General features: G+C 60.8%; 1 protein-coding gene and 1 long non-coding RNA gene across 2 annotated transcripts; both read right to left on the bottom strand.

Annotated features, from left to right (window-relative positions):
* Positions 1-436: 436 nt before the first annotated feature.
* SIPA1 (signal-induced proliferation-associated 1) lies at positions 437-12,505 on the bottom strand. Its single transcript, XM_074958042.1, is given in 20 exon segments — positions 437-1,736; positions 2,028-2,109; positions 2,591-2,672; positions 2,938-3,036; positions 3,592-3,757; positions 4,095-4,185; positions 5,419-5,652; positions 6,293-6,567; positions 6,734-6,841; positions 6,843-6,904; positions 6,907-6,954; positions 6,957-7,315; positions 7,829-7,986; positions 8,278-8,381; positions 9,652-9,826; positions 10,714-10,902; positions 11,092-11,219; positions 11,558-11,989; positions 11,992-12,040; positions 12,042-12,505. Coding segments are annotated over 20 exon segments (3,450 nt in total). The 5' UTR covers positions 12,504-12,505; the 3' UTR covers positions 437-1,589.
* Positions 12,506-12,590: 85 nt separating this feature from the next.
* LOC141991468 (uncharacterized) lies at positions 12,591-24,763 on the bottom strand. Its single transcript, XR_012640369.1, has 3 exons — positions 24,693-24,763; positions 16,410-16,470; positions 12,591-12,949 (listed from the first exon to the last, which is right to left on the bottom strand). It is a non-coding gene; the product is annotated as an uncharacterized LOC141991468 (long non-coding RNA).
* Between the last annotated feature and the right edge of the window lie 841 nt (positions 24,764-25,604).

Below are 25,604 nucleotides of genomic sequence, written 5' to 3'. Positions count from 1 at the left end.
TGCCCAAACCCTGGGGTAGCAGTGGCCGGGCTCCATCAGGGATTTAAAGGGCCCTGGGGCTCCAGCCGCCACTACCGCCCTGGCCCTTTAAATGCCCGCTGGAGCCCCACCACCACTACCCCAGCTCTAGCGGGGATTTAAAGGGCCGGGGCAGTAGCAGTGGCTGGAGCTCCGGGGCTCTCTAAATCCCCGCCAGAGCCCCCCCACCCGTACCCCAGGGCTCGGGCAGCAGGGCTCAGGTGGGGATTTAAAGGGCTCTGGGGGGTAGCAGCGGCTGGAGCTCCGGGGCCCTTTAAATCCCCGCCGCAGCCCTGCCGCCGCTACCCCAGGGCTTTCAATTGCCCTCTCGGAAAGCTGGTCCTGGTACGGCGCACCTGCTCTTACCGGTATGCCGTACGGGGGCGTACCAGCTTACTTTCACCTCTGAATGTCCCCATACCTCCTTTCTGCTATGCGGGAAGCTGGGATGGGTTGGGGTGGGTTGGGGGAGAGGGGGCATTAACTCACAGCTTGCAGTATCTTCACAGTTACCAGGCGGGGTGGCACCCTCTTCAGGCCGAGAGGTTCCCGCGCTGGCCGGGTCAGTGCTGGATGGGGGTGGGGCTCTGGACCCTTAGGAGTCTGGGGGATCTGGCAGCTGGAGTGAAGGTGTTACAGTGTGTGTTTGCATGGGAGCATGTGTCAGTGCATGGGAGCTTGAGTGAGAGCACGTGAGTGTGAGCATGCATCAGTGTGAGCATAGTCTGCCCAAGCACGAGTGGGAGCAAGTCTGCACAGGCGTGCATCAGTGTGAGGGCGTGTGTGGGACTGGGAGCACTCTGAGCTGGTGTGAGGAGTGCATCTGGGTGAGCAAATGTATGTGTGTGTGTGTGTGTGTGCAAGTGTGTGTGTGTGTGTGCAGTCATGTGTGTGTGCAAATGTGCATGAATGTGTGCAGTCATGTGTGTGTGTGTAAGCATTTGTATGAGTGGGAGAGTAGAATCATCTCTCTCTCATGCCAGGGTTTTCCTGAGGCCTGGATCGATGCAGCAGGATTGGGGGGTATTGCAAGTTGATTTTTTCCGAGGGGGTCCAGGTCAAATGCGCCATTAAGTCCCTCCTTCTCACTCCTGCTCAGCAACACCAGCCCTCCCTCCTGTGCCCACCCCACAGATGACAAGGTTACAACCTCCTGCCCATTACAGTCAGATTTACCAAAGAGTTGAGATTTGTGTATGAGCTTAGCCAGCTGGAACTGGGGGTGTTGCCTGTACCCCGATATCAGAGCCTGCTCCTGGCAGTAGCCTTTGGGCTGGTGAGTCTGTGCTGGGCTCCCCAGAAGTAAAAGTCTTGAGAGATGAGAAGCCATGTTCCGGGGGGGGGCTCCCTTCCCCCCCAGACAGTTTTGGGGGATTGGTAGCCTGAATCCCCTGTGCATGGCCAGTCGCAAAGTGGGCCCCCCAGAGTGCAGTTCAGATTGTGGTCCCTCCTGGGGGTAACCACAGTGCCCCCTGGGGACCAGAGAGGGGAGGAGTGGAAGTGGGGTCAATGGCGAGACAAGGGCAGGGGGGGATGACTGGGCAAGTGAGGGTGGAGGCGGCCCAAGGCCCCTAGAGGGACTGGCCAGGGGAGCCGCACAGCAGACGGGTGACCTGGCTGAGCCGGGCAGCCGCACTCTCCTGCTCCTGCTGCAGCCGCTGATTGTTCTGCCGCAGACTCTGCACCTCGGCCTGTAGTGCTGCCTTGGCTGCCTGCTCCTAGAAGAACAGGGGGGCAGGGTCAGTGGGGAGGGGCAGCACCCCCCACTCCCAATCCAGTCCCTCCCACTCACTCGCCATTGACCCTCCCACCCCACAGCCCCTGCCCCCGTCTGGCACCTCCTTCTAACGCCTGCCCCGTAACTCCTCTGCAGTGCCTTGCCCCCGCCCTCCTTCCTGCAGCCTCCACTGCCCTCCGCTCCCCTCCCTCTTTTCCTCACCTTTGCCCCCACTCCCTCAGCACTCCTCCCCTAACCCACTTTCTCCTTCCCTTGTGCACCCCGAACATACCTGCTGCAAGTCCTCCTGCAGCTTCTTTAGCATGGACTCCAAGTGAGAGACCTTCTCCGACAGCGACCGGGACTGATGGCCTCTGGGCGAGGGAAGGAAAGAGCGAGAGACAGAGGAGTGTGGGGATGGAGAGATTCATAGGATGACGATATGCATCAGTCAGGCTGAGATCAGATGGGGCAGGGGGAGCAAAGATCCTTCGTCTCCCAAGAGCCCAGCCTGCTCAGTATCCTCTCCTCCCCAGGATTGTCAGAGAGCACTCCAAAGGTGCAGAGCCAGTGAATGTGTCTGCCTCCCACTGGAGGAGTGTTGTGGCACAGCCACTTGAGTTCACTATTCAGCCACCAGACGACCCTGGTTGCTTCGTGGTAAACAAGTCCCACAAAGCTGGGATGCGAGCTGAGCGAGTGATGGTTTGTTGCTGTTTTCACCTGCTCTGACTGTGTTATCATCATGGAACATGTAAGGGGGAGGATGAGAGCAGGGAGGATACAGTGAAATGGGGGCTAGTGGACGAAAACCTCCCCCCATCATTCCTCCCACCCCTCTGTGTAGCTTCTTACTCATCCTCGGGGGGCTGCTGGCCTGGGTTCCTCTGGCCACTCCCACCGGGGGGCTCTCTGTTCTCCAGCACATGTTGCCCTGCTGCAGAAAAGAGGGGAGACAGAGTGAGATTCTCCTCCTCAGACTGGGGATTTGCTGCGACTCCTGGCCCCAGACAGCTTTAACCAGGTTCTTTGCCTAGGGATTTCCCAGCTTTAGCCCCCCATTAACAAAGCTCTTTGCCTAGGGATTTGCTACAGACCACAACCAAGTCCTCCACCAGGAACTCTCGGACTCCAGCCCCTCTCTGTGCTTATGCAAGCTGGGCACTCCCACCCATGATGCAGCATGGAAATCTGTTGCTCACCTTCCTTCGAGAGTGCCTCTAGGATGCTGTTGCAGGTGGTAGCCAGGTTGGAGATGGAGTCCCACTCCTCCTCCAGGGACTCGCCGGCTTCCGACAGAACTGGAGAGGGTGGGGCAGGAGAAAGAATGGCATGAATGAGGGCAAGGAGCCCAGCAGCTGTCCAAAGCAAGGCCCTTCAGACCCAGAAACAGGCCCCCCAGCTTGGGCTAAAGTACTAGAAGATTGTTGTTATCCTCCAGTGGGTTCTAGCCTCACAGCTCAGTCGCAGCTATTCGTTAACGTCCGTCCTCAGAGTTAATTAGAGTTGGGGAAAATTTGTTGACTTGAGATTCCCCCTCCCCGCAAGCCCCCTTTGGTCAATGGATTTGAGATTTTGTTACAGGCGTAGGTTCTCGACAAAGAAATCTCAAAGGAAACAAATAGGGGTCGAATCCTGATGTGTGAAAACTCGCTTTGGGGCCCTAGCCCCACACTTTAGTTCCATTTTTCCTTCCCATCCCCCACTTCTTCTTCTTTTTTTCAATTGGAGAAAAATCCCAGCACAAAGCACCCAGCTGGCACTTAGAGCTGGACCCTGCGCCTCGAAAAGGGAAAGTTCCCCTGATGCTAATGGGATAGGATCAAACTGGGGGTGCATGTGTGTGTTTGTCTTACTCTTGGTGATGGAGTTTCGCAGCGAGAGCGTCCGGGGTAGGAATTTCTCGGTGTCACTCATGTCCGAGGTGGGTGGAGCTATCCCCCTAGGGGGCGGGGCCTGGCTACCCATGACCCCATGATCTGGGGGAGCCTGCTCCAATGATGTAGGGTCTCCTGGATGGTCCTGGGACAAGACAACACAGTGATTGATGACTGGGGTTCTATAAGCCAGGGGTCTGTCACCTGGAGTTTCAGCCACCTCTGGGGTGGGATGCGGAGGCTGTTTATACAGAGAACCCTCACCCAGTACTGAGATGCAGTAACCTCTGGGGTGGGACACAGGGGCTGTTAAACAGGTTAACAGATTTATTTCACAAATAAATAGCTGCAAATAACAGTGCACATCACGGAATGCCAAGGATGACATTAGTGCACGTGAAACCTCCAGAGCGACAGCACACGCGTAACCGAGGGGCCTGACTGCATCCTGCCGGGGGCAGCCGGGACACACACACACTCACCGTGTCCCGCTCAGGGGGCCCCTTGGGTGTGGCTGCCAGGATGAGGTCAGGTGTGGGGTCAGATAACATGGGGATCTCCCTGCTCTGGGACCTGCAGAAGCAGAGGAACGTTAGCCTGTGGCAAACACAGCTGAGAAAAAGGGGGTGGGAATGCAGAGGGGGATAACAGCTGATGTGGGGAGCCTAGGAGGTGGGTGTCAACCAGTCTGTTGGGTGGGATTTGGATCTGGGGGGGAGGCAGGACTCCTAGGAGGCTGGGGGAGCACTCACAGCAGGTTGGCGGCTGATGGGGGTGGGGTGGAGGCGGGGGTCTGAGGAGGCAAGGGGCACTCGTGATGGGTCAGGAGACTGGGGAGGTGGGATGGAAGCAGGGGTCCTGGGAGGCAAGGGGTACTCATGGCAGGTTGGGGAGCTGGGGGGGAGAATGAGGGGTGGTCGGGGGGGGATGGAGAGGGGCACGTATGGTGAGGAAGGGTGTCAGGGGTGGGATGGAGGTGGGAGTCACTCACAGCGGAGTGGGGGGCCGGGGTGGGATGGAGGCGGGGTCGCAGGAAGTGGGGGCACTCACGGTGGGGGGGGGACAAGGTGGGAGGGAGGCGGGGTCCCAGGAGGTGGGGGCACTCACGGTGGGGGGGGGGACAGGGTGGGAGGGAGGCGGGGTCGCAGGAGGTGGGGGCACTCACAGTGGGGGGGGACAGGGTGGGATGGAGGTGGGGGTCCCAGGAGGTGGGGGCACTCACAGTGGGGGGGGGGACAGGGTGGGATGGAGGTGGGGGTCCCAGGAGGTGGGGGCACTCACAGTGGGGGGGGGGACAGGGTGGGATGGAGGTGGGGGTCCCAGGAGGTGGGGGCACTCACAGTGGGGGGGGGAACAGGGTGGGATGGAGGTGGGGGTCCCAGGAGGTGGGGGCACTCACAGTGCGGGGGGGACAGGGTGGGATGGAGGTGGGGTTGCAGGAGGTGGGGGAACTCACGGTGGAGTGGGGGGCCGGGGTGGGATGGAGGTGGGGGTCCCAGGAGGTGGGGGCACTCACAGTGCGGGGGGGACAGGGTGGGATGGAGGTGGGGGTCCCAGGAGGTGGGGGCACTCACAGTGGGGGGGGGACAGGGTGGGATGGAGGTGGGGGTCCCAGGAGGTGGGGGCACTCACAGTGCGGGGGGGACAGGGTGGGATGGAGGTGGGGGTCCCAGGAGGTGGGGGCACTCACAGTAGGGAGAGGACAGGGTGGGATGGAGGTGGAGGTCCCAGGAGGTGGGGGCACTCACAGTGGGGGGGGGACAGGGTGGGATGGAGGTGGGGGTCCCAGGAGGTGGGGGCACTCACGGCAGGCTGGGAGGGGCAGTGCCCTCGCTGTGGCTGCGCAGGAACTCGGTGCGCTCCTCAGCCAGGCTATGGGGGGGTCCATCCTGCACGGAAAGCGAGCGCAGCAGCTGCAGCGTGGCTGGTCTCAGCTCCCCCTTGGGCCCCGGGTCCCCAGCCGGCTGTGGGGGCTCCCTTGCCGGGGAATCACTGCGCCGCTTCTCCTGCAGGGACTTCACATAGAGCTCCGAGAAACTCCTGTAAGAGAGAGATGATGGGGCAGGGTCCCAGAGTCCCCTGACTCCCATCCCACTGAGTCCCCCCCCACCCTGCCCCACAGCAGCCCCCACAGTGATCCCACCCCATTCAGTCCACACTGATCCCTCCATCCTGCCGCACAGCACCGCCAACAGAGCCCTCCTCCCTGTCCCACAGTGTTCGCCACTGCCCCCCATCTACCCTATCGCACCTTCTACCCTGCCCCACACAGCTCCCTGCCACTGCCACGTACCCTCACTGTCCCCCAACAGTGTCCCTCCCCAAGGATTCCTGCCCCATAGCACCCCCACTCTGCCATGCCCCCTGCTGGGGACTCTTGCAGCCAATGCTTTGGCATCCTTCCCCACAGCTCCCCACCAACATTCCCACCCTGTGTCCCACAGCAGCTTCTCCTGGAAGCTCCTGCCCCCTCCTGCTAGTGCCCCCTGCTGGGGACCCCCAACCCATATGCCTGAGCATACCTGCCAGTAACCCATAACCCTGAGTGACCCTGCTGGGAGCTCCTGCCCCACGGCACCCCTTCCTGAGCACCCCTCCCCTCTCAACACCCCTGGGAACCCATGGCACCCACAGCACCTCATAGCTCCCCCCCAGCACCCCCAGCTGGCGCTGTGCTCACCTGCGGGGCTTGCCATTCTCGTCAGGAGGCACCATGGTGATGGTGACTTTCTTGGCGGTGCGCAGCAGCTCGGTAGTCTGGGTGCGGCTGAGGCTGGGCAGCGCCCGCTCGCACACACGCACCAGCCGGGCGCCAGGCTGCAGGCCGGCCTTCTCCGCAAAGGTGAAGCGCTCGACATCGGTGACGAAGCCCTCGCTGTCCACCTGGAAACCCAGCTGGCCCAGCCCGTTCCGCAGCAGAGTGAGCTCCCGCGTCTCGCAGCCCCGCGTCACCAGCTGGGGGGAGAGAGAGCATTGGGCGGGGCTGGCTGTGCCCCCTGTACAGCACCCCTCCCAGCGCTCCTGCCCCACTCCCTGCAGTGCCCCCTATGGCAGAGGCCAGGGCTGGAGTAGCCGGGAGCTCTCCTGCAGTACCCCCACCTGCCAGTGGCCCCGGCCCTACCTGCAGCCGGTGCACAATGTCCTTGACCTCGTCCCCTTGGCCGTCAGGGAGCCGCACGGAGATGTAGTCCCCGGAGCCGTAGTAGAGGTCCAGGCCGCAGTCCGAGTAGGGTCCAGGCCAGCACATCACGGCAGGAGCAGTTGAAGATGACTCGCTTGCCCTTGGCCTCATGAGCACCAGGAACTCAGCAGAGATGCCCAGCAGGGAGGGCAGCTCGGGGCAGCCCGGTCTCCGTCCTGTGCCCGCACGCTCCACACCAGGGCCCCTGCACTCTGCAGCTCGCAGGCCTTGGCCCCCTTGGCCCGCTCCTTCCTCTTGGCGCCCAGGGAGAGCAGGGGCAGGCGGGAGGAGGAGGCCTCCAGGCTGGTGGTGGTAGCATGGCTGCGTGCTAGGTCCTGCAGGTACTCCTGGCGCGTGCGGGTAGCCATGGCGTGAAATTTGCCTGACCGCTCAGCTGCATTCTCTGCATTGATGGCCTTGGCCAGCAAGAAGTCCCGGAAGGCGGGTGTCCGGGGGAAGCGGTGGCCAGCTGGGATGGGCGGTCCAAAGAGTGGGATGTCTTTGGTGCGGCTCACTGCCACACTGAGGGGAGAGATGGGAGTCAGGGCATGGGGCAGCTGGGGGCAGCCATGGGCTCAGCCAGCGACAGGAATGATGGCATGGCAAGGAGGCAGGCACGGCGGGAAAGACCTTGGCATATGCACCACCCCACAGCTGGCACACTCACCACACGCTTCCCCTCTCCACTGTAGGTGGCTCATTCAGAGCACACTGCTCCCTTCCCCTGTAGGCAACACACTCAGCACTTGCTCCCCACATCTCCTGTAGGTGGCCCGCTCAGCGCACGCTTCTCCCTTCCCCGATGGCAGTGTGCTCATCCCTCTCCTGTATGTGGTGTGTTAAGTGCACACTCTCCCCTGATCTGAAGGTGGCACACTCAGCGCACACTCTCCCCACCTGTAGGCAGCGCTCTTGGCACGCGCGCCCCCATCTCCTGTAGGTGGTGTGCTTGGCGCATGCTCCACTCCTCCCCTGCAGGTGGCACACTCAGTGCACGGTCCCCTCTCCCCTGTTGGCAGAGTGCTCGTCCCTCACCTGTAGGTGGTGCGCTCGGTGCAGGGTTCATGCGCGCGCACTATGATGAAGACGTGCTGGAAGTGTGAGCGGATGGTGCGGGGTGTGAAGGGCTGTGCACCTGGCTCCTGGAAGATGATTGTGACAATGTCGTTGCCAATGTGACGCTTCCGTAGCAACTACAACCAGAGAGATGGTGTTACTGCGGCGAAGGGGAAGGGCAGGATCTGAGCTGGGCATGGGATGGGGATGGAAAGCAGGATGGGAACCCCCCCTGTTTCCAGGTCAGCCACCCCTGCCCCCCTTTCCTGAGCTGCCTGGACTCTCCACCACGCTCTGGTGCCCCCCAGATTCTCTTCCTGCACCCTCTGGATTCCTCCTTCCCAGAAATCCTTTGCTCTGAACCCCTGGTGAACCCCAGCACCCCATCCTCTGTGCTAGCCCCATCCCAGTGCCCTGCCACCCCTCACCTGCTGGCGGTTGTTGGGCGTGTAGGGAAGCATGGTGGAGACGTGGAACATGATCTCATAGTCCTGGTATGTGGTGTACAGCGAGTGGGTGCCCGTGGAGTCAGCTAGGGGAGACACAGGATGGGAGGTGTCAGTGGGATGGGGAGTGGGGGCGTTATTGGGGCAGGGAAAGACAGGGCTCAGCAGGGGATAGCTGGGAAAGCCCTTGACTGGGTCGAGGGGAGAATGCAGTCCCCTCCTTCAGAGCCTCCCCACCCCTGCTGCCAATGTGTCCCCCTGCCCTGGGGTGAGGGAGGGACTCTTTAAGACCAGGCTCCCCACCTCATGGGGTGGGCTGGGGGCTGGCAGAGGGCAGCCTGCTATGACAGCTCCCCAATGTGTCTACTGGTGCCAAATGGCAGGGGGCAGCTGCCAATGCAGTCCAGCCCCCTTGCAGCCCTCAGCCCTCCTGGCCCCTTTTCCAGTAGCCCAACCCCACCCCGGTTCCCCCTCCCCCAAGGTCTGGCCACCCAATATTTCCTTGCTCCTCCCCCTAGAATGCCCCCTTTCCTGGGTTTCACCCTCCCTTCCACAGAGTTTAAAGCTTGAGGGGACAATTGTGCTCTTCTAATCTGACCTCTGGCCACTGGACCACCCCCAAACAATTCCTGGTTGAACTAGAGTGGATTGGTTAGAAAAACAGCTGTGGAGACTGGAAAATGTCCAAGGGTGGAGAATCCACCACAGCCCCGGAGAAGCTGTAACAGCAGTTACTGATTCCCACTGTTAACAGACTGTGCCTTAGTTCCAGTCCAAATGGGTCTAGCTTCAACTTCCAGCCACAGGGTTGTGTTCGACCTTTGTCAGCTGGACTGAAAAGCCTCCCTTACCCCAGCTCTGTTCCCTGTGTAGGTGTTTAGGGATGGTGACCAAGTCACTTGTTCAGCTTCTCTTTGATAAGCTGAGGAGATTGAGGTCCTGGAGTCTCTCACTGTAAGGCAGGTTTTCCAACCCCTCAAATATTCGTGGGGCTCTTCTCTGACCCCTCTCCAATTTATCCACATTCTTTGTGATGCTGATGTGCAGGCCCCCACACTGGACACAGTTCTCCAGCTGTGGGCGCAGCGCTGCTAGATACAGGGGTAACAGAACCTCCCCATTCCGCTTGATTCCCCTGTTTATCCGTCCAAGGATCATGATAGCCCTTTGGCTGCAGCATGGCATTGGGAGCTCCTGTTCAGCAGGTTATCCCCCCAACCCCCCGCCCCAGTCCTTTTCAGAGTCATTGCTTCCTGGAACAGAGTCCCCAGTGCTGCGAGCATGGCCAGCCTTCTTTGCGGCTTTACATGTATCTGTTTACAGTTACCACCCCCGGTGCCCCCTCCCCACACTCACTCTTGGTGTCAAGCTGGGCACGGTACTTGGTGAAGCCACGCAGCTGGACGTGCTGGCCCAGCAGCTCCAGGAACTCCTGGAAGTGGGGGCCGGCCCCCTCGTTGTTGTACATCTCCTCCTCAGAGCCCTGCCCCGCCCGGCAGTACAGAACTCCCACCTTGCGCTGGAAACTCACCTGGGGAGGGGCATGGGAGGGGAACATGGGACAAAACTGGGAACACCCCCAAACTGCCCCAGTTCAACCACCCAACACAGCAACCCCCAATGGACCCCTGACTCAACCCCCCAAAATACCCCAACCTCACAACACAGCAACTCCTTATGGGATCCCTAATTCAATCCCCCAAAATACCCCAAACCCCCAACACAGCAACCCCTGGTGGGACCCCTATCTCAACCCCTCAAACTGCCCCAATTCAACCCCCCAACACAGCAACCCTCAATGGGACCCCTAACTCAATCCCCCAAAATACCCTGACCCCCAAACACAGCAACCCCAGTGAGACCCCTAACCCCCAAAAATACCCTGGCCCCCCCAACACAGCAACTCCTGATGGGACCCCTATCTCAACCCTCAAACTGCCCCAATTCAACCCCCCAACACAGCAACCCCCCAATGGGTCCCCTAACTCAACTCCCCAAAATACCCCAACCTCCCCAACACAGCAACCCCTGATGGGACCCCTATCTCAACCCTTCAAAATGCCCCAATCTCACCACCAATGGAGCATCCCTGATACGATCATTGATCCAACTGCACAAACTGCCCAGACCTCTCAACACAGTGACCCCTGATGGGGCCCCCTGAGCTGAACCCTCAAAGTGCTCAAGCCCCCCGACCCAAGCCCCCAACAGAAGACCTTGATCCAACTCCCCCAAAACAACCCTTCAGGACCCCCCATTCCCAAACCACCCTGATCATACTCTTCCTGAACTTCCCCTCCCACAGAGCCTGGCTTCCCTTCTTGCCCCCAGCTCCCTCACCACCCCCACCGTTGTACCCCCCATAGTGGGCAGGCCCATGGCAGAATCCCTGTGGCACTCCGTCACTCATATACTCACCCCCTGCTCATCCAGCTTGAGCAGTGTATCGGGCACCTTGGGTGAGTTGGATGCCAGGCGCAGCCCCTGCAGGTTCAGGTCGGGCAACACATGCTCCAGCAGCTTCTTGGGGGACAGCCCGCGAGCAGTGGGGGGACGGGCGGTGGGGGGCAGTGCCTCCTCCAGCACTGAGCCACGCAGGGTCCGCAGCTGTGGGGAGGAGAAGCCGTGGCGGGTGGGGAGAAGGTCAGGGAATTTTTGTACCCCTGCATCGCCTCCTGACTAGGACTCCCTCCACAGCACCCCCTCTCCAGGGCAGTGTCCTACCCCACAGTGTCCTGCTCCCCCTGGGAGTGCCCCTGTGCTGCAAGCTCTCCCCAGGCTCCTGGTGGTGCCCACCTCGCTGGTGCGCAGGATGAGGCGGTAGCTGTACTGCAGGCTGGCACCCTCCTTCTCCTTCTCTTCGCGCCGCAGCGACACGGCCACCGCTCCCAGGCGCTCATCCACCCCAAAGAAGTTCTGGTGCTCTGTGCCAGGGGATGGGGGTTTGTTAGAGATGGGCATCGCCAGGACTGCCCCCAACCCTCTCACACATTCCCTGACCCCCCCTGAATGCCAGCCCCACAGACCCTCACTTTCACCTCCCTCTTCCTGAGTGCCAGCCTCCTGCCCCCCCCCCCAGCTTTTGCCCCCCCAGGGCCATTCTCCTGCTGCCAGCTCACCCTTGCATAGCAGCACTCATAGCAGCTGGCCCTTGCCCCACCTCCATGCTCCCTATGTCCTGTGCCCCTTGCTCCTTCTTCCCCATACCCTGTACCCCCCATGCACTCTGACCCCTGTGTCCTACTCCCCTGCCCTGGCTCACCCTTGCCATAGAAGTATTTGCGGTAGTAGCTGGCGCCCAGGTCGGCATACTCAATGCAGTGGGTTGCCCGGCTGCCTCTGGTGGGGTAACTTTCCCGTGGCTCCTCCAGCACAGACACGGCCGCATTGGGCAGCTGCCCGGCGCCCCCTCCTGCTTCCTGGCGCCGGCCCAGCCCCCTCTCCTCCTCGCCCCCAATCTCATTGCGGAAGTGGGGGCAACTGAGCACCAGAGGCCCATCCTTGCCGTCACCTGGGTCAGGCTCCTCAGGGACAGGGGTGGGGGCAGGCCCTGTTGAGGCGGCTGAGGCCCCTGTGGTGATGTTACGCACCCGGCGCCCGGCACTGCCCTGGCACCAGGCCGCCTCACCTGGATCAAAGAGGATGCTTTGCACGTCATAGTGGGCCAGCTGGCGCACCCAGACCTGTGGGGGAACTTGGGGGGCTCTTCCCCCCTGTCCTGCTCTGACATGGCAGCCCCCAGCCCTCTGGCCGTCCCCCTCCCACACCTCGTCTCCCACAAGCCCCAGCAGCAACAGGGGGTCCCAGAAGCGCCGAGCGGCTGGGCTGCCCGCCCGTGGCTCCTCATGGCTGTGGGCACGGGTGCGGGGAGGCCCTGGGCCTTTCTCGATGGAGTTCAGGCTGCCATAGTCCCGGTGCAGCCCGCAATCCCCAGCTCCCACCAGTGACGAGGAGGGAGGTGCCCCGTCCCCAGGTACCCCCTCCCCAAGGGTCACGTCACTGTTGCTGCGGTGCATGATGTGGCTGGCAGGCCTTAAGGCTAGGCCAGGGGGGGTGCCATGCCCCCTGGGGAGCCCCTGGGTCACCTCACTCCGAGGGGGGCGCAGGAGGGGGGCCGGGAGCCCCTTGGCGTCAAAGGAGATGGAGGCCAGATGGGGCCGGGTGGAGTGGCGCCTGATCTTGCGGACGAAGAGGTCATCTGACTGCATGGCCCTCCCCCTCACCAACATGCCCTCCCCCCCCCCCCCCAGAAAACAGGAATGAGACGGCCTGGCGGACGGAGAGGCGCAGCTGCCGATCACATGCACACAGGCTTGGGGGAGCGAGAGTCAAGGAAGCAATCCAATTGGCTGGGAAGGACAACTACGTGCTCTACCCTTTGTCAGTCAGCTTTCTCCTTTATGGCCACTGGCCATCAGTGGGCGTGGCCCACCGTCTCATTGGATAAGAGCGTCATGAGGAGCCGCTGTGGAGGCGCTGCTGTGCTGGAAGGCGTCAAATCCAGCCATGGGGTGTGGCCAGCCGGCGTGCCATGCTGGAGGTTAAGGGCTGGTCCTGGTGCAGCCCGGGTTCTGAGCAGAGCGCTCTGCTCTCAGCTCCTGGTGAAGCAGCCTGCTCAATCCCAGATCCTGGTATGGGGTGGGGAGCAGCCTTCCTGCGAAAGGAGTTGAGGAGAGGTCTGAGATGGGGGAGATGCCCAGGCTGCAATGCTGGACTCTGTCCCCCCAGCACTGAGGCAGCTTATGCTGGGTCCCATCTCCCCAGCTGCCCGAAAACACCAGGAGCATTTCTGGCGACTGGTTGGACACCCTTCCCCTGATGTGATGGGGCCAGCACTGAAACACACCAGGTGCCAACCTGGGCTGCTCGCCATGGAGATGACGGGGGCAGGGGCTTGAGGAGAGGGTATTTCTACAGCAAATTTCTCTGTCAAGTACTGAGCCATTCCCTCTGATACCAGGATACTCTCCTTCTAATACTGGGGTACTCTTCTGGGCCGTTTATCTACCTAGTACCCAGAGTACATTTCCAGTCTGAAACCCCTGTGCTTCCCTCTCTAACATGTAGGCACTTTCCTGGGCAGGTTCAATAATGTCTAGGTCACGTTTTCTCTCTACTACCTGGGTCCTGTTCTGGGACACTGATCTGTCATCCTCACTCAGTGGGAATCCCTTTTGTGCCCTCTCCCCTCTGACCTCTGGGGATGCCCCCGACAGTAGACTGGGCCCGATGGAGCCCTGATGTCAGGCAGCTTTGCCCTATCACAGGGGAGTGTGGGGGGACGCAGGGCTATTGCTGCATACCCAGGGCGGTCTGGGAAAGAGAGGGCAGAGGTTGATGTGACCATTATGGGTGGGAAGGTGCATTATGAGAGGTTGACGTGAACGATGGGGAGGCAGGTGCATTCTGGGATGCTGATGTGACCGGTGGGTGGGGACATTAGCAGCAGCTGCAGACGGGACAGGGCTCCGTGGTCAGGGCTGCAGGAAATCTCCCCGTATGCTCCCCTCTAGCCGCAGCTTCCTGCCCTCGTTCAGACGGGGCGGCTGTGTGTGTGTGTGAGAATGTCTCGGCGCTGAATGGGGGATCAGGGACAAGCAGCTGCCTGACACAGGTACACTCTGTGACACATGATGGCTGAGGCAAAACCACCCAGATACTGGCCTGATAGCAGGGGGCACTGGCCCCAATTTGCGCCCAGAACTAAGGCTTGGCTGGCTTGGTTTGGGAGAGAGACAGGGCCAACAGGGCCCTCACATGGAGCTGCCAACAGAAAGAGCCAAAAAACAGGAACTTGCACAAGTACCTGTTTTTGTAGCAGCTTCCTCCTGCAGGGGGTGGGGGACACTGGGGACAAAGGGCTGAGGCGCCCAGCCTGGAGGCAATGCCCCCCCAGGGGCAGAAACAGAGTTGCTGCCCTGACCCCAGCTGAAGTGACACACCCCTACACACACCTGCCCCCTGCACCATCCCCCGACTCCCTGCACCCACCCAGTGCACCCCCAGTCACATTTCTGCTTTCTCTGAAGTTGCTGAGCCTTGCAGAGTGGAATCTGTCAGGGAAAGGTCAGACCGTGGGGGGGTGGGGGAGGGAGGGGAAGGAGACCAGTGGGGGGCAGGGGGAAGGTCAAAAGGACAAACAATCACCCTGTACCCCAGAACTGAACTTGCCCCCCAGCTAGTTGTGACCCTGCCAACCTGGAACTGACTCCCCCAAACCTGTCCCTCCCACACTGACTCCCCACAACTACTGGGTTCGAACATCTGCAGAACAGCCCCTGTCCTGGATCCGCCATTCCCCAGTCCCTCCTTGGTCCTAGTTCCCCAGGACTCTGGGGGCGGGAGCTGACTGCCTTTGCCAGTGACATACCAGGCTGGGAGAGGTTCAGGGAGCGGCAAGAACAGAAGAGAGAGACAGAGAAGGGGGGCAGCAGATCAGCTTCTGCCACGGTTCTGTTGGTGTCCCTCATTCACGACCCGTAGAGCTCTGGTATTTCCCCTCCCAAGCTCTGTTGGTGCCCCTCACTGCCAACCTGCAGCCCAGACAATGCCAAGGTTAAGATCCATCAAGCTCATTTTGCTGGTGACCTGATCTATATTGGAACTGAAGCGCCCAGACGTTCTTGGGGGGGGAGGTGCATGAGTGGCCCGGACTTCCCCATTTGTGGTTGGCCCTGTAAGTGTCAGATGAGCCACTGAACTCCCCTCCCCCTCTCTAATATGCTAGAGCCACGTCTGTGAGGTGAGGACGCATGGGGGGAAGTGGGTGTCTGAAGTGATGCTCATGGTGGGGGCTGGTGCTGGCTCAGAGGCCCAGCTCCTATAACCCCTTGTGCGGTCCCCAAATCAGGGAAGACAGCAGGGAGAGGCCCACTCCCCCTCATCATAGAATAGCAGGGTTGGAAGGGACCTCAGGAGGTCCTCTAGTCCAACCCCCTGCTCAAAGCAGGACCAATCCCCAATTTTTGCCCCAGATCCCTAAATGGCCCCCTCAAGGATTGAACTCACAACCCTGGGTTTAGCAGGTCAATGCTCAAACCACTGAGCTATCCTTCTCCCCATCCTTCTCCCCTTCCCCCATTCCCCAATACCCTCTTCCTCTTCACCCCTGCCCCCCCAGGGCTCCCTTCCAAACACACAGCCCCGCACCATGTATGGTCCCCGTGTCATGGGGGCAGAGAGGAAAACATGGTCCCCAGAGCCTGTTCAGCCCCACTCCTGAGGCCTTTCTGCTAGCCAGGGGCCAGGCCCAGTGTGGGAGGTGTCCTATTCTACTAGGATGACTGGCCTAAGACCCAGCAACCTCATCTCACAAACAGGAACGATGTTCACTATGAACCTGGGGCTAGATCAGAGCTGGCGTCCCCTAGAGGGGAAAGGCCTCGTGTCCCCATTCCCTGCCCCCTGAGCAGGCCCATCCCCTACCCTGGGGCTGGATCAGAGCCAGCCGCCCCCTAGAGGGAAAGGCCCCATCTCCTAGTCTCTGGTGCAGACAAGCTTGTTAACCTAAAAAAACGAGGAGTCTGGTGGCACCTTAAAGACTAACAGGTTTATTTAGGCATAAGCATTCATGGCTAAAAAATAAAACCCGTTAGTCTTTAAGGTGCCACCAGACTCCTCATTGTTTTTGTGGATACAGACTAACATGGCTACCTCTCTGATACTTGTTAACCTAGTTGCTTGCTGGAGTGTTAACAAAGGACCCGCCTGATGCAGCCCCTCCTCCCCCCACCTAGCAGCTCCATCGTGCCCCATCACTGTGCTGGGGCAACCACCAAGCCCCACCTCACCCTGGACACACACACCCCATTTACTCTCCCCGCCAGTTTGAAGGTCGGACTTGGGACAAATCAATGTTTTTTTTCCAGAGAGTGGGGTGGAATTCCTGGGTCTTTATTGGCGGGGGCTTGGCAGGGAAAGGGTTAATGGGGGCTGAATGCCTGGGGAGGGGGAGGTGGAGTTGCTTGGTGTCTATTGGGGACCAAATGTGGGGCTGGTCGCTGATAGCCTCCTTCAGGCTCCCATATTCCCCCATAGCACAGTGCCCTCCACCCCACACACACATGGGTGATGTGTCTGACCCCCATCCCCACACATGGGAAAGAGCAACTCACCCAGCTCTCCGGACCAGGGGATGAGAGAACGGATGTCTCAGACCAGGGGTGTCACAGGGACCTGGAGAAACAGAGAGCAAGAAATCAGTATTTCCTCAGGGGGAAGGGGGATCCCTTGCCCAGTGCTGAGATGCAACCACCTCTGGGGTGGGGCACAGGGGCTCTCTGTACAGAGCTCCCTTGTGGGGTGATGAGAGTCAGCTGTGTATGGGGCCTTGTTTAACAGCTGCACATTGACAGTTTCCAAGGATTTAGGACAGGAAGTGAAAGAGAATCCTGCATCCTATTGTATCAGCAGAGGGGGAATTAGGAAGGTGTGGAGCTTCAGCTTGCTGGGACCCTTTCCTGGACACCGGCGTTCACTCCCTCTGTCTGGGGGGATGGGGAAGCTTGGGGACAGTGGTGGGCCTGGGGCTGGGGTGTCTGTGCAAGTGGGAGATGCTCCCATCACCCCCCCTCTGTTTTGGATGTGGGGGGAAGGGACATGGGGTGGCAGGGGACCCCACACTCAGGCAGGGGGCTGAGGGTGCTCAGTTTCAGGGTGTGATTTCAGGTCTCAGGAAGCTAAAATGGCAGGAAACAGAAAATTCATCTGGTTAGACTGAGGAGATGGGGGCAGGGAGGGGGACAGACACATGGCCGCAGCCGCATGGCCATGGACACAGGGACTCGGCCAGAGCTCTTCTGGGACCTGTTGCCTGAGCTGCCTGTCGCACTTATTTTGCCCTGGGAAAACACCCCCTCTCTGGGCCCCCCCCCTAGGAAGGATGGTTGGAGACGCACCCCCCCCCCGCCACGCTGCCCTTGACTGTTTCCTCCCACCAGCTGGGCCCCAGCCCACCACAAGATCCCCGGTCAGCCTAAGCTGGCCCCCCTCACCTGCCCCCCAGACCTGCTTCATTGCTCCAGCGTGAGGGACTCCCCAACAACCTGCACCCCCACCAGCCTGGGAGCCGCCCACATCAGCCCCCTGGTACCCTCCCCCATGATTCTCCAGCCCCCTCCAAGCCAGGCGAAGGGCTCGGTACCTGGGGGGTCGGTACCTCGGGGTCCAGACGCGCTGGGCGGCGCGGACGCTCTGACTCGCTTCCTGCTGTGCAGGAAGTGATGGCGCAACCAGGAGCCTGAGCCACCCCCCCCACCCCCCCAACATCCTCAGGAAAGAGCCAGGCCCCGAGTGTGACCTGCCGACTCCCCACCCCCAAACCGGTGAGCAGCTTCCTGGCCACGCAGCTAGGCCTAACCACGCCACCCCCCCCCCCGCACTCTGCCAGTGCCCCGCAATCCCGATCCACAGCCCCCTGCTATCCCAGCTCTGGGCTCCCCCACAGCCCTGCCAGTGCCGCTCACTCCCAGCCCACATACCCCTGCTAGCCCAGCCCTGGCCCCCCCACTCCCAGCCCTGGGCTTCCTGCTTCACACAGCCCGGCCCAGAACCCAACCAACTGGTCGTTTGCTCTTTCCCCTGCCAGTTCAGAGTGGAAACCACAAATCGGTGCCTCATGCCCACAGGGAGATAAGGGGCCGGGGGGGGGGGGGGGCTGTGGATCAGGAGTACCGGCACAGTGGGGGAGGGGCAAGGGAGCCCAGTTCTGGGATAGTAGGGGGTGTGGGTCAGGATTGAGGGGCACCAGCAGAGCTCTATGAATATTGGGGGATCCTTATTACTGGTACCAGGACGTGCTGAGTCAGCCCCCGACGCTGCCCCAGTGACTCTGCAGCTGGTGCTCTCCCCTGGTCCAAGTGAACTTAGGCAAGCAGATGCCCTTGCCTGGCCATGAATTGGTTCCTCGCCCCCACAGGGTAGTGGGGGCGGATGCTATTTGGGCTGCGTCACCCCGAGGCTGCTGCCCTCAAAGGGGCCTTTCAGGGACATGCGGAGGGGGGTGAACGGGAACAGGGGACATTGGCAGCCATTCAACAGAATGGTAACCCGTGTATGAGGGACGCTGCGCATTCACCAGGGTGCTCCCCTGCCCCAGTACCCCGAGATCCATGGCCTAGAGGGCTTCACTGCCTGGGGGGCTCCAGTGTGGCTGCAGTGTCAGGGGAACCCTGCCTACCGCAACCATCCCCTCTCCTAGGCCTTCACTCCCCCCTGCAGCCGGCATCTGGCCCATCTTCCAGCTAGAGGGGGTGGAATTCAACCAGCTTTGGGCCCCAGGACAATGAAGCCTCTTTAAATATGCCCCCCCCCTTTCCCCTCCTCTCTTCACTGCCCAGTTTATCAGTGCCTAGGCCCCACGTCTTCCTTCTTTCCCTCAGGCTTCCCCTCACCCGCCACTGCGCTCCAGGCCCAACCCGGAGCTGGGATAGAACCCAGGAGTCCTGGCTCCCAGCCCTCCTGCTCTAACCACTAAACACCTCCTGCCTATTATAATTAATTATTTGGATTATAAATTCACCACCGAGTTACTCCTTTGAGCAATTGCATCAGCTTAATGCTCTGGCTACCACCTGGGTATGTTTGTCTGTCTGCTCTGCCTGGGGTGCACTGAAGGGCACTGGCAGAGCTGGAGGTGGAGGGGGGGCAGGGCTGGGATGGCGGGTAGGCTGCAGATCGGGGCTGAGGGGCACTGGCAGAGCTAGGAGTGGAGGGGGTATAGCTGGCATGACGAGGACCTGTGGGTTGGGATTGAGGGGCAGCGGCAGAGCTGGGGGTTGGGGGGGCCAGGACTGGCATGACGGGGAGCTGTGGTTCAGAAGACTGAGGGGGCCAGGGCTCAGGTGGCGGGGGGTTGCGAGTCAGGACTGAGGGTCACTGGCAGAACTAGGGGGCTGTGTATGTTTCTATTCAGATTTGCCTAATGGCAGGATATTGAGTCTCCAACTGCATCCAAAATCCCCACTGCTCCCCCCGCCCCCCAGCTCTCCCCCACTCACAGCCCCAGCATTCCTGAGGGATTTTCCGGTCACTCAGAACAAAGGGGGAGAGGTGTTGGCAGGTGGATCAGAGCTGGACAGGTGTCCCAGGGCCTGGATCCCTGGTGCGGAGGGGGTGGGGAGTGGGCACAGAAGTGTGAAGTTCCCCCCTTCAGCTTCCTCCCTTCCCCTCAAGCATCTCTGGTTCTGCAAAGCTGGCCTGGTGTTACTCAGAACAACCTGCCCCCCCCCCCCCCCGTGACAATGCGCTGAGCCCTGCCCCTCCATTAATACTCCCTCATCTGTTCCCATTTTTCTATTACACGTTTATTTCCTTCATTCTTTTATAAGCTCCCTTGTGACCTACCCCTCCCTGCTTAATTATATTCCACACTATAATTATCCCATCAGCTCCCTCCCATCTCCTCGATCTGGGCAATTCGGATTGGCAGGGGGAGACACTGGGGCCCCCTGTTTAAAAGTCCATCCCCCAGGGATTCCATCCCCAGCCCTGCCCTGCCCTGCCAATGCCCATCTAGCCTGCCCTCTGCCCCACAGAGAGTAGGCTGGAGGGGGCTATGTGAGTGTGGGCCATGCAGGAGTGGTGGGATGGTGTGTGTGGGGGGATTGCAGTGGTAGGGGTGTTGGGTTGTGGTGCTGTGCCATGGGCCAAGGGTGTTGTGTTGAGATAGTGGGGTGTATGCTGGGAGGGGGCGGCACTGGGCCGGGTCTGAGCTATGCTGCATTTTGTGGGTGTGCTGTGGTGGGAGATCCCCACTGTGCAAGTGGGGCTGTGGTGTGTATATCAGGCCACAGGAGGCACTGGGTGAGGGGGTTGTGTTGTGCTGTGTTGTGTTGTGTGTATCGGGTCACACCAGGCATCCAGTGAAGGGGTTGTGTTGTATTGTGTATATCGGGTTTCACTGAGCATCAAGTGCGGGAGTTATGTTATGCATATGGGGTCACGCCGGGCCCGGAGTAAGGGGGTTGTGTTGTATTGTGTGCATTGCATTATGTGTTGGAATTTTTTGGCTGGAGTTCTCCACTGATAACAGCCGTTCTTTGAATGTGAAATGTTTTGCGGGAACTTGCCAATTACGACAAAATTTTACATGGGGAAAAAAACGAACAGTTTTGACTGCACCAGTTCAATGAAGGAAAAATGACCGGTTTTGACTTTTATTGTTTTGGTTCGTTTTCTTTGGACTTTTTTGTTTTATGAAAATACTAAATCTACTAGCTATAAATATCAAAATATTAGCACTGCTAGGACATTTGTCATATTAAAATAGATGTAGATATTGAATATTGTAATAGAGGCATGGTGATATACAATACTGGAGACATACTATTTTACAATCTTAATTCCAATATTATTATTATATATATAAATAGCTCATCTCCTCTAGAACGTATTGGATTTACTATTTCAGTACGCTGGACAAGTCAAAATAAAATGGACCAAATTGAGAAAATCAAAATGGCATAACTTTTTAATCAAACCCAAGCAGGGCCGAGGCCCTAAATCACCGTTTTGGGACGTTCGTTTTGCCCAAGATTCCAGCTTTTTGGTTCCGATTTGGAAAGAAAAACAAAATCCAGAATGTCGGAATTGCCCATTGCTTGTGGTTCCCAACCAGCTGCGGCTGGGTGCTGGGCAAGGGGGTTGTGTTGTGGATTGTGCCTGGGGTGCTGTGTGCGCTGAGCATGGTGCCAGACGGGTTGTATTGTGTGGGTGCTGTGGGGGGAGAGGAGGGCTGCATTGTGTTGGGGCGGGGGGGTTATTGTTTTGGGGGGTAGAGTTGTGTGGGCATTTGGTGAAGGGGGGCTGTGTTGCGATGGGGGTTGTGTTGTGTGGGCATAGGAGGAGAAGGTCTGTGTTGTGTTGGAGTGGGGGGCTGTGTTGTGTGGACATTGGGGCATGGGCAGTGTTGGATCAAGGCTGTATTGTGTGGGCATTGGGGGAGGGGCAGTGTTGTGTGGATGCTGGGGTAGGGGGTGGTGTTGTGTTAGCGGGGTGTTGTGTGGGCATTGTGGGATAGGGTGGCGTTGTGTTGGGGGTTGTGTTATATGGACATTGGGGAAGGAGTGGCATTGTGGTGGGGGCTGTGTTGTGTGGGTGTCAGGGAAGTTTTAAAATATTAATAAAAGAATTTTTAAAAGATGAGAAATGAGACCCACTGCCCTCTTCCAGCCCTCCAAGCTCCAGCCCCCCAACCCTCAGCCCCTCCTGCCCCATAGCTCTCCCCAACTCCCGCCCTCTAGTTATCCCATTCTTTTATAAATAGTCCCAGATGATGCCCGGCTGGGTACTCTCCCCTCAGTGAAAGCAAACCCGGGATAAATGGGGGGCAGCCACCCCGTAAATCCTTCCATTACCCCTGTGGGAGCAAATCCCCCCAACCCAGGCACCAACATCCCCCACACACTGGGGGTCTGCCCTTCACCTGCAAAGTGGAAACCTGGTGCCTTTTAAGGGGGTGTGTGTGCATTGGGGGGCACTGGGAAGGACAGCTGTGGAGAGGGGCACTGCGTTGGGTAGGGCTACAGGAGACATGGATGGGTGGGGGAGCAGGAGGATGAATGGGATGGGTGAGGATGCTACGTGGGGTGAGGGGGATGGATGGGATGGGCAGCGGGCACTGTGTAAGATGAGGGGGATGGGGAAATCATGGGCGCTGGGTGCAAGGGAATAGCTGGGATGGGTGGGGGTGCTGTATGAGGTGAGGGGGATGGCAGTGGGGATTGGGGGTGCTGTGTGGGATTAGGGGGATGAATGGGTGGAGGGCACTGTGTGGGGTGAGGGGGATGGGGAGCAGGGGGATGGATGGGATGGGCAGGGGTGCTGTGTGGGGTGAGCAGGACGGGGTGGGGAATGGGAGCACTGGGTGGGGTTTAGGGAGATGGGTAGGATGTGCTGTGAGGGGGGTGGGGAGTGGGGGCACTGGTTAGGATGGGCCAGGGTGCTGTGTGGGGGGTGGGGCTGGGGAGCAGGGGCACTGGATGGGATGGGCAGGGGCACTGTGGGGGGGGTGGGGAGTGGGGAGCACTGTCTGGGATGGGCTGGGGTGCTGTGTGCGGTGAGGAAGATGGGGGGAGCTGGGATGGGCGGGGGCACTGTATGGAGTGAGCGGGGGCGCTGGGAGGGGTGAAGATGTGGAAGCTGGGATGGGTGGGGTGCTGTGTGGGGGGTGGGGAGCATAGGCACTGTGTGGGGTTAAGAGTATGGGGTGCTGGGATGGGCAGGGGAGCAGTGAGTGGGGGAGCAGGGGTGCTATGAGGGGTGAGGAGGATGGGGGTGCTGGGATGGGCGGGGGAGCGGTGAGCGGGGGCGCTGTGTGGGGATAAGAGGATGGGGTGCTGGGATGGGTGGGGGAGCAGTGAGCAGTGATGGGGGGAGCGGAGGCGCTGTGAGGTGTGAGGAGGATGGGGGCACTGGGATGGGCGGGGGAGGGGTGAGGGGGAGCAGGGGCACTATGTGGGGATAAGAGGATGGGGCGCTGGGATGGGCGGGGGAGCAGCGAGCAGTGGGGGGAGTGGGGGCGCTGTGAGGGGATAGGAAGATGGGCACGCTGGGATGGGTGGGGGAGTGGGGAGTGGTGAGGGGTGGGAGCAGGGGTACAGTGTGAGGATAAGAGGATGGGGGCGCTGGGATGGGTGGGGGAGCGGAGGTGCTCTGTGGGGTTAAGAGGATGGGAGCACTGGGATGGGCAAGGGAGCGGTGAGTGGGGATGCTGTGTGGGGATAAGAGGAGGGGGCGCTGGGATCGGCGGGGGGAGCGGCGAGCTGTGTGGGGATAAAAGGATGGGGTCACTGGGATGGACGGGGGGGAGCGGGGAGCTGTGTGGGGATAAGAGGATGGGGGCGCTGGGATGGGCGCGGGAGCGGGGAAGGGGGAGCTGTGTGGGGATAAGAGGAGGGGGGTGCTGGGATGGGCGGGGGGAGCAAGGAGGGTGCGGGGAGGGGGGAGCTGTGTGGGGATAAGAGGATGGGGGGCACTGGGATGGGCGGGGGGGAGCGGGGAGCTGTGTGGGGATAAGAGGATGGGGGCGCTGGGATGGGCGGGGAGGAGTGGGGAGCTGTGTGGGGATAAGAGGATGGGGGCACTGGGATGGGCGGGGGGAGGGGGGAGCTGTGTGGGAATAAGGGGAGGGGGGCGCTGGGATGGGCGGGGGGAGGGGGGAGCTGTGTGGGGGTGAGGGGAGGGGGCGCTGGGATGGGAGGGGGGAGCTGTGTGGGGATAAGAGGAGGGGGATGCTGGGATGGGCGAGGAGGGGGGAGCTGTGTGGGGATAAGAGAAGGGGGCGCTGGGATGGGCGGGGGAGGAGCTGTATGGGGATAAGAGGATGGGGAGAGCTGGGACGGGCGGGGGGAGCGGGGAGCTGTGTGGGGTTAAGGGGAGGGGGCGCTGGGATGGGCGGGGGGAGCAGGGAGGGGAGAGCTGTGGGGATAAGAGAGGGGGGTGCTGGGATGGGTGGGGGGGAGGGGGGAGCTGTAGGGATAAGAGGGGGCGCTGGGATGGGCGGGGGGAGCGGGGTGGGGGGAGCTGTGTGGGGATAAGAGGAGGGGGGCTCTGGGATGGGCAGGGGAGGGGGAGCTGTGTGGGGATAAGGGGAGAGGGGCACTGGGATGGGAGGGGGGAGCTGTGGGGATAAGAGGAGGGGGGCACTGGGATGGGCGGGGGAGCGGGGAGGGGGGAGCTGTGTGGGGATAAGAGAAGGGGGCGCTGGGATGGGCGGGGGAGGGGGGAACTGTGTGGGGATAAGGGGAGGGGGGGCTGGGATGGGAGGGGGGAGCTGTGTGGGGATAAGAGGAGGGGGATGCTGGAATGGGCGAGGAGGGGGGAGCTGTGTGGGGATAAGAGAAGGGGGCGCTGGGATGGGCGGGGGAGGGGGAGCTGTGTGGGGATAAGGGGAGGGGGCGCTGGGATGGGCGGGGGGAGCAGGGAGAGGGGAGCTGTGGGGATAAGAGGAGGGGGGCGCAGGGAGGGGGGAGCTGTGTGGGGATAAGAGAAGGGAGCGCTGGGATGGGCGGGGGAGGGGGGAGCTGTATGGGGATAAGAGGATGGGGAGAGCTGGGATGGGCGGGGGGAGCGGGGAGCTGTGTGGGGATAAGGGGAGGGGGCGCTGGGATGGGCGGGGGGAGCAGGAAGGGGGGAGCTATGTGGGAATAAGAGGAGGGGGCGCAGGGAGGGGGGAGCTATGTGGGGATAAGAGAAGGGGGCGCTGGGATGGGCGTGGGAGGGGGAGCTATGTGGGGATAAGAGGAGAGGGGCGCTGGGATGGGCGTGGGAGGGGGAGCTGTGTGGGGATAAGGGGGGGGCGCTGTGTCGAGCGGCGGGAGCGGGGAGCGCAGGGGATGGGGCAGCGTGTGGGGCGGGCGGGCGGTGCGGGGGCAGGGATGGGCGCGGGGCGCTCCTACCTCCGGGTCCGGCGTCCCGCGTTTCCCCCCAGCCTCCGCACCGGCCGCTCCCTCCCCTCCCAGCTGACAGGACCCCCCTCCCCGTCCCCGCGGTGTCCTAGCGCCGCCGGCGCGGCTGCGGACGGAGGAGCGGGAACTGACAGACAGGCGGGGGAGGGGGACGACAGCCAGGCGCGGGGGCGGTGGGGAGGACAGAGGCGGATGTGTGTGTGGGGGAAGGAGAGACAGACAGGCGCGGGGGGGACAGACAGAGAGGGTGGGAAGGAGAGAGACAGGACGGGACGGGTGGAGGAGAAGGACGGACAGACAGAGGCATGCGGTGCGCTACCAGGGGTCTGAGCACAGAGGGAAGAGATTGGTGGGGCAAGGGGCAGACACACAGACTGACCCCCCAACCTGCATACCGGAGGGATGAATGGACAGAATACCCGGAAGGACAGACCCCCCAACCTGAGGGCAAGGGAAGTGTTAGGGGATAGGATAGGGCCTGGGTCCTTGCTGCCAGGACCCATAACCAGGGATGCCCATATACAAAGAGTATGGGGGGGGGGGGGGCAGTTGGCTCAGTGAATATTTAGGGTGGGGGTAGCATACCCCAGTCGATAGATGCAGCCACACAAGCTGCACCCCATTCGTTCCTTGACCACCTCTCCTCCCCCCATAATTCCCACTCCTGCCAATAACTGCCTTGTGCTCCGCAAGACAACAGGTTTCGGGCAGGCCCAGATAGGCACAAGATTCTCACCTGCAAAGGGGGCCCCTGACCCACACAGGAACCAGCCTTGAGGCAGACCCCTGGCACTAGAGGAGAACCCCTCCTTGTGCTTTCCCCTCTTGGGCCCACCCCACAACCAGCCTTGCAGCATCCCCCCAGCTAAGAACTGAGGTGGAGGGATAGCTCAGTGGTTTGAG

The sequence above is a fragment of the Natator depressus genome, chromosome 7 (genome assembly GCF_965152275.1).
Source record: "Natator depressus isolate rNatDep1 chromosome 7, rNatDep2.hap1, whole genome shotgun sequence".
Classification (NCBI taxonomy): Eukaryota; Metazoa; Chordata; order Testudines; family Cheloniidae; genus Natator; species Natator depressus.
This window is presented reverse-complemented; position numbering and strand designations above follow the sequence as displayed.